Source organism: Lactuca serriola, chromosome 1 (assembly GCF_051521515.1).
Source record: "Lactuca serriola cultivar US96UC23 chromosome 1, Lser_US96UC23_V15, whole genome shotgun sequence".
Lineage (NCBI taxonomy): Eukaryota > Viridiplantae > Streptophyta > Magnoliopsida > Asterales > Asteraceae > Lactuca > Lactuca serriola.
Genome location: NC_136408.1, coordinates 77,779,368 through 77,787,781, shown reverse-complemented (window position 1 = coordinate 77,787,781; position 8,414 = coordinate 77,779,368). Strand labels below are relative to the sequence as shown.

The 8,414-nt window shown below is 32.7% G+C and overlaps 1 protein-coding gene across 1 annotated transcript; it reads left to right on the top strand.

Moving 5' to 3' along the window:
- Positions 1-7,778: 7,778 nt before the first annotated feature.
- LOC145093087 (histone H2B.7) lies at positions 7,779-8,414 on the top strand. The gene has a single exon (XM_079031132.1). The coding sequence runs from the start codon at positions 7,865-7,867 to the stop codon at positions 8,303-8,305; it is 441 nt and encodes a 146-aa protein (XP_078887258.1). The 5' UTR covers positions 7,779-7,864; the 3' UTR covers positions 8,306-8,414.

Here is an 8,414-nt window from a genome sequence, read left to right as displayed (position 1 = left end):
TGTTTTGTTTTATGTTTGATTTTAAACCATGTTCATCTGAGTAGAACATTCGATTCCATTCTATCAGACAATAGGCAGTTATTTATTTATTGGATTGCTTTCCTGCTCAAGTTTCATGATATCAAACACTACCTAAATACATGATTGATGATGTTACATATGTTTAATTTATTGTATCTAATGATATTTTTCTTTATTTTTTAGGAGTTATAAGTTTGTGTTTTTTTTATTGGTGGCTTGGATGACATTGTTGATTGTCGATACCCAGTTCTGCTTTGATTGTGGCCGGTTCCCTTGGACGAGTCTTGTTTAATGCAATTCCCCTTCTTTTTATTGCACATGTCATCCAATGTTAGGGGCAGAAATTTGACTTAGGGCATGTTTGATTCATCTGATGGAATTGGAATTTGAGATTCCATTCCAGTATCAAATGGTTGGAATTCATTTTTGTCATATTCCTTTAAATTCCATGTTTGATGGATTCCAACGGTAAGGAATTTGATTCAAAACCTTAGGATGTGTTTGGTTCATCGGTCATAATTGGAATGTGAGATTCCATTCCATAGTGTATGTGTCACCAAATGGACGGAATCTAAATTCCTCAGATTCAATGTTTTGTAAGACCATATGAAAAATTTGTAAGTACGATAACATAAGAGATTCCGGTCAGCCAATATCACCGGTGAACCTTTGTTGTTGGCGGTAGAAAGGACCAACGAGAACCTCTGGACGACCTCACAACAATTTAGAAAATCAGAAGAGCAAGGTCGACGTCGTGGTTGCTGCTGTTGTCGAAAGGTCTTCACTTCCCATATAATTGACCACAACTTCTACAACAACAACAACTACAAGAGCATTGGTAAAATGGATCTCAATAAACAAAGGAGCTGGAGATTCGAGTTCAAGTTCAGTACTTCAAATGATGATAAGAGTAATAAAGGAAAAGCTATTTCTGTTGTTTTATCTAAAGAAGAAAAAAAAGCAACAAGCTCTTGAAATCGAGAAATGATGATCAGAATAATAAAGGAAAAGCTATTTCTGTTGATTTATCTGAAGAAGAAAAAAAAGCAACAAGCTCTTGAAATCGAGAAGCAAAGGTAGATAACAATATCATGAGGCGACGGCAAAATGACCCACCTGGCTTGAACAAGTGTGATCCCAACAAGCAGTGGTGTTATGAAACGATTGAGGATATTGTTTTGATTGGGTTGAATGATTACTTTCATAAGGTGCCTTAGAAGAATTATGATATTGAGAATTCTGATTTCAATCAACGTGATTTCTCGATCAACCACATGTTATTCACATCCTGTCGGTTCAATACTGTTGAAAATTTCAATGATAAATATGAGTTCAAAAGAATGAAGACCCGTTTCCATGCAATCTTAGGGAAAAGCATATAAGAAGTATGGTCACTTGTGAAGATAGTGAAGGTGATGACCATAATGTGTGACAACTTGTTCGAAGGTCTTCTGCAAAATTTTCGCTATGTGGTCTTAAGAGTGAACAATGTTACTTGTGAGTTCTCAATTGCAGATTCCCCACTGATCAACTTAAACGACTTGATTACAATCACAAGGATTTTGAGTAATGTGGATGTTTCAAAGCTACCTGAAACCAACAAGGATGATTTCATCATTGGTATTGCTCATATCAAGGTTTTCATATACAACTACTATGATTACTTGGCAGTCATGGATATTAAGCTTGCTTTAGCGGTAAAAATGCCTTAGAAAGTCCCTCAATCTTTGCTTAATGGAAATATTAATATTGATAAGTATAAAGATGGTGAGATAATTCATCAGCCTCTTAGGGTCATGTTTCGAGGGAAGAACAAGAATGGGAGGATGGCGAATTTTTTTTGTCTCAAGTAAGTGATTTAGAGAGGTGTATGAATTCTCAGCATACCAATCACCTTGTTCGAATTAACAAGTGCAAGAAGAATGAAGTTGAAGACAAAGCAGAGATTTGAAAGACTACCTTGTGGTATATGGAGACTTGTAATGTACTTCTTTAGACTTTAAAGCTTATGGCATAATTCTGACTACTCTCACTAAGGGGGAGATTGTAAGGGTCGAAAATGTATATAGTGAGGAGTTGAAATGATATAAGTCTGTAAGGAGTCGAAATCCAAATGATTTCGACTCTCTATATATTTACAAGACACTGTTTGTATTCGAAACTAGAAAGTTTAGTCCTTGTATTTTTTGTTGAGTCTGTTGTACCTTATAAATAGGGTAAGTACTAGAGTACAGGGTAACATTGTCGAAAATGCCCGATACCCGAATTACCCGCCCGATTTTTTCGGGTATCGGGTAAATCAGGTCGGGTTAATCGGGCATCGGTATAATTTTCTAGGTATTCAGGTAACCCAATATTTTTTCAGGTCGGTATGGGGTACGTTTGTTGGGTTTCGGGTATACCAAACTTATTTTATTTTTTTCTTTTCTTTCGTAGAGCTTGTACTCTGTAGTAGATATTTGACGCTCAAACTAACTATCATTATTCTAAAACATGAATCTCTTTTATTATGACAGTATGACACCGACAATATTAAAAGAAATTGTTTATATGTCGCCATGTTCTTTGAAACTAAACTGTTTTCTAGATTATAGTTTTTATTGCAACTAACAATTTCATTATCTTGACGAAACTTCAGAACATGGCAAAACTTATGACTACAATTATCTTAAACATTTTAAACTAAGATCTTTAAGTATTTGTTTTTCAATATCTTATTAGATTAGATTAAGTTGTTAAAAGATTACTTGATATCTCAAGTATTATCGACTAAAAAATCTCAATGTTCAAAATTTGAGTAACTTCGTTTATGTCTCGTTTGTTTATATAAACAAGACTAATAGAGAACGACATATTTATTTCATTAAATTTATTTTCAGGTGCCATTCGAATATATATATATATATATATATATATATATATATATATATATATATATATATCGGGTAATACCCAAATTACCCAAACCCGAGCCACTACCATTACTAAACCCGAATTACTCGAATTTAATTTGGTTCGGGTAACCGGTATTTTTTTAACATGAAAAACTTGAATTACCAGATCTGAATTACCCGAAACCCAAAAATTTTACCCGATCAACACCCCTAGTTGAGGGTAACTTTTATGCACTGTTCATTGTAAAACACTCTCGAAACTTTGTACTATCTTCAGACATAATACGAGTCAACCAAATTATATTTATTATGTGCTTAATTGTTTTTCTTGAATCTATTGTGTTCGTAATCAAATCTAGCACACATCATGATTAACTATCAAAAGTCGATAGGTATGGAAAGGGACTATCATGCGAGTACTTTGTGCCAATACATCATACCAACACTATTGTTGCATTCATCTGGGTTGCAAATTTTGTAGATAGTATGATTAAGGGGAGGACTATCGAAAAAGTGGTAAACGACGAGAAGAGGAAGTTTGATGGATCATTTGGGTCCAACAAAATAATAACTTTCCCAAGTTAGACTCCAGTGACAACATATATAAAGGAAATGGTATGAAAAGTGTGAAAAGAAACAACATGGCAAATGTATCATTAATGTAACATGCTCCAAATATGGAAAGAGTGGGCATTATCGTGCAAGGAAAGAACAAAGCATGACTCCATTGTTAACTCTTGAAGATTCTATGAAATAAGAGATTGAATACATTAGGGCTAAACCTTACTTAGGAAACAAAAAACGACATGAATATTCGTTATCCATAATTGTTTACTGATGCATGATTACATGAATAAATCATCTGAAGTGGGTAATAATTGTAACGCCCTTGTTTTTTATTAAACAGTTCGTAGAAGAGCCATATTTATTTTACTTAATAATGTAAATTCTCTTATAAATAAATAAATAAATAAGAATTTTACGTACACGATATGTATTTGTATGTATTTATATAGCACAAGTTTTATATATATATATATATATATATATATATATATATATATATATATATATATATATATATATCATGGTTATATAATATTTGTACAAAACCCTATCATAAACTTAACAAATTATGTTAAAATAAACTTTATAATCGAAAGATTATTTTAAATAAATAATCTACATGAAAGTTGTAGTAGTCGTAAATACAAACCTATGAGTATAAAGATCGTCAAAATCTGACGTCATATAAATATTATGATTTTTCGAAGTTACGCATTACAACGTACTACGTCAATATTTACTATAAAATATGAAACATACATTAATTACCTTGTAACAAAAGTAATGTAAATGAAAGTTGATGTCCACGTAATTAAGAAACCATATATATAAAAAATGTCGAGAACGAAACTCGTATGGAGATGAATTTCGAAAGATCTTTTACTGTTACTCTTTATAAAATATAAAGTAAAAAAGGTTGCACATTATTTGTTAAGATCTAAAGGTAAGTTGTAGTACTCGGAGTTACGAAACTGTTGATATAAAAAACGTCGAAAATGGAACTTGTATGCGTAAGTTATAATTTATCGAAAGAAATTACATGCAAGGGGTAACCTGCTGAAATTGGTGAAACCGACTAGCATGGTTCAAGACAAAAGTCCATTTAGGGCTAAATAATGGTTACTTCAAAACAAAAAAATCCATTTAAGGTTAATTTATAATCAATATGTAAAAATGGATTTTATGGTAATAACCTTTTAAACCGTGTCAAATGATTTAACAAAACACAATCAAAAGATATACTTTAAAGTAAGAACATACAACCTTTACATTTCAAATTTACAATGTCTTCTCAATGCCTAAAATCTAAACTTGTCTAAACTTTAAGTAAACCCGCAAAAAAAACTTTTAAAAAGTGTTTGACAAGGGTAATAACCTACACTTAAAGTCAAACCCTAAAAAATAACTTCAAACCATCTAAGGTGCAATATGTTCGATATTTTAAAAGATTAAAAAAATTAATGGTTGATAGGTGTATCTTTTATAGTTTATTTTAACATATTTTGCCTTATTTTTAGTTAATCTCCATGCATATTTTACTTTTTGCTATTTTCTGTCTAAATCATGTACTTTCAAGTTTTTGTGCTTAATTTGATATTTCTAGAAGGCTCACGCAAAGTGAGGACAATTATGAGAAAGAAGGAAACCAAGTGGTTATGAAGATTTGAACAAGGGGCTGTGTATATGGAGGATGGAAACAGTTAAAACTAGAACTTATGGGCTAGTTGATCTTGAATGGAAGATGGAAGCCACATTGGGCTTAAGGATTTGAATAATTAAGCAACATTAGGCTTATGGATTTGAATAGTTAGGCAAACATTTTGGCCTTGTATGATTAAAGAGGTGATCGGGGCCATTACAAATATTGCATTTTGAAGTCCAATGATTTATTAACTAAATGTTCAAATGATGAAATTCCAATGTCAAACATTATCTCAACATTGATTTACATCAATTTTATTTGTTTAAATTGCATTAAGTCTTGTGTTAGTTTACTTATATTTTTAAACAATCAAAATACTAAAATCCCAATTTTTAATTGTACTGTCGTTTTACAAGTATTTTTTGCAAAAATATTTTTATATTGTTACAAATTGAACAAATTCTCGTGGATTCGATTCCTTTACAGTTATGCGCTATTTTAGTGTACAAGATTTATGGTATTTATTTGTTGACTTTAACAACCACCAATGATTCAATAATAAGTGATTCAATAACTTATTATACAAGTCAACGGTTCGATAGACCAATAATTCAATAGTTTAAAGTAAAAAAAATTCAGGGAATAAAGCACTTTAAAGGCAAACAAACCAAATTCACATCTAACAATTTCAATTAAGCAAAGCATATAATTCTATTCCCAAAACCTATTAAATCTCAAGGTCCAATCTCATAATGAAGTTGTAGTTAGGGTTGATGTACGGTGACTCATTCCACATGGTACACTTTCAACGTCCGTTCTAAAGTTAAGGCTTATGTATAGTAGACACAAAGAACCTCATACACTTTCAATGTAAGTTGTAGTTCAAACCAAACATAATACATTTATGAAAAATCACACAAGGGCAACATATGGTGGTCACAAATCCTTTTTGCGTATGAGGATTGTCCAAAAACCCATCACCTTTGAAAATCACACAAGCACCACACTTGGTGGTCGGAAACCATTTTACATGTTAAATCAATAAAACAAAATGACCAATTTACCTTTAAGCACATACACTCTTGGCATACCTCACATTAGAAAGTATATGGGCACCACTTCACTCTTGTGTGTTGAAAGATTAGCAAGTGGTCATATAAAAACTAATTTTAAACAAGTGATTAACCACTAATTAAACATATTAATCACCATTTATGTTTACAATCTCATTTTTAACGGACTAAGAAAGAAAATGTTATAGCCACCAAAGAACCAAATGAACTTTGGCCTAACGGTAAGGGGTGACACTCTCAAATAAGAGGTCATTATTCAAGTCTCATTAAGAGACATAGGTGGTTTTAGGAGTATGTTAGTTTGCCGGTTCAAAAAAAAAGAACCACCAAAGAAAAATAGGACCCATGCTTCTATAGGTTGTGAAATACACATCTAACACTTTATGTTCGAGCAAAGATCTTAAAAAACAACCGTTCAACTTGACTAAAAACATTCCAAATCCACTTGTAATCACCGAGGATGACAAGTAACATTCAAAACATGTTTAAAATCTAATTTCACCCATCTAAACTATGTTTTGTAAGTGCAGGAGATCTAAAGGTTTTAGTTTTGCATTTTTCAAAAAATTCATAAGTTCCACTTAAATGCTTAAATGACCACAAGTGCAACTAGATCTCCACATATTGATTCAATTTGATGATCTTAAACTATAATATAGAATTTAGATTGATGATCCACAATTCAAATCCATTCAAACTGTAATCTATATTCAAAATGGTAAAATTAACTCCATAAATTCATCATAAGTTTGAAATCAATCAAATGACAAATTTGAAGTCACTATTTTTAGATTATGGACTAACTAATAAACATGATTTGAGATAGAAAAATGTATTTTTATGATGAGCTAACAACAAAGTCGTGATATACATTATCCTTCCACAAGCTCAAAATCGCCGCTTCTCGTATCCCCAAGAACTCCAAAGTCGTTACATTCAAAATGAGAGGGAAGAAGAAAGCTTATGTCTAAACTACGACAAATTAACACGATAAACACCTAAACTTCCACTTCTTATATTTAAGTATCTAACCATTAAATGATCTCACATCTTTACCGATCTTACCAAATTAACACTGGCTAACTAATTTCTTAATTTTTTGGTTCCTAACATAAGTCGAAGCAAGGTCAAAGTAAATTTCTTAAAAGTTGCAATTTTAATCCCTCTAACTTTAATTTATAATTTAACCTGAGCATATGTCTAAGAGTTTTTTATACAAATAGTCCCCTAAAATTATGAACAATATCAAAATAACAAACAAGCATTAAACTGAGAATTCACCATGTTAGTCCAAGATACAATAAATGCATTTTTTTTCAAACCATAGATATGAGGCGCATTATTTTTTTAAATATTTGGCTCAAACTATAAATAATGTAAAACACATGGACCTAAATTGTAATTTATTCTACCTTAAATTCATCAAAGGGCCTCAAAACCAGCATCATCCTCACTTTTAGAAAACTAAATCCTGTCCGCTGAAACTACTCAAAAGAAATCAACGGCCATAATCCACGATCCCCGACAACAGAAATCATCCAATCAGATCACGCCTCACATTCCGTATATAAACACAACTCTCCCTCCATTCATTATCACAACGAACAACAATCATCTCTCTCTCTTTTTAGAACATCACTCTTTCTTTACAAACCAAAGTCCCTACAATGGCGCCAAAGGCAGAGAAGAAGCCGGCTGAGAAGAAGCCAGTGGAGGAGAAGAAACCAGCTGAGAAAGCCCCTGCTGAGAAGAAGCCAAAGGCCGGGAAGAAGCTCCCCAAGGAAGCCGGAGCCGGTGCTGTTGACAAGAAGAAGAAGAGAAACAAGAAGAGTGTGGAGACATACAAGATCTACATCTTCAAGGTTCTGAAACAGGTTCATCCTGACATCGGTATCTCAAGCAAGGCCATGGGGATCATGAACTCGTTCATCAACGACATCTTCGAGAAGCTTGCTCAGGAATCTTCGAAGCTTGCGAGGTACAACAAGAAGCCGACGATCACCTCCAGGGAAATTCAGACGGCGGTAAGATTGGTTTTGCCCGGGGAGTTGGCAAAGCATGCCGTTTCCGAGGGGACTAAAGCTGTAACCAAATTTACCAGCTCTTAGATTTGGGGGTTTAGGGTTTGTATCGATGTTCAGTGTTAGGGTTTGTTTATTCTGAAAATTTCATCTTTCTCGATGAATTATGTCGGTATCAATGAATTGGACTTGGTTA

Excerpts from the sequence above, each read along its gene's own strand:
- LOC145093087 (XM_079031132.1), top strand. The coding sequence starts at position 7,865 with ATGGCGCCAAAGGCAGAGAAGAAGCCGGCTGAGAAGAAGCCAGTGGAG.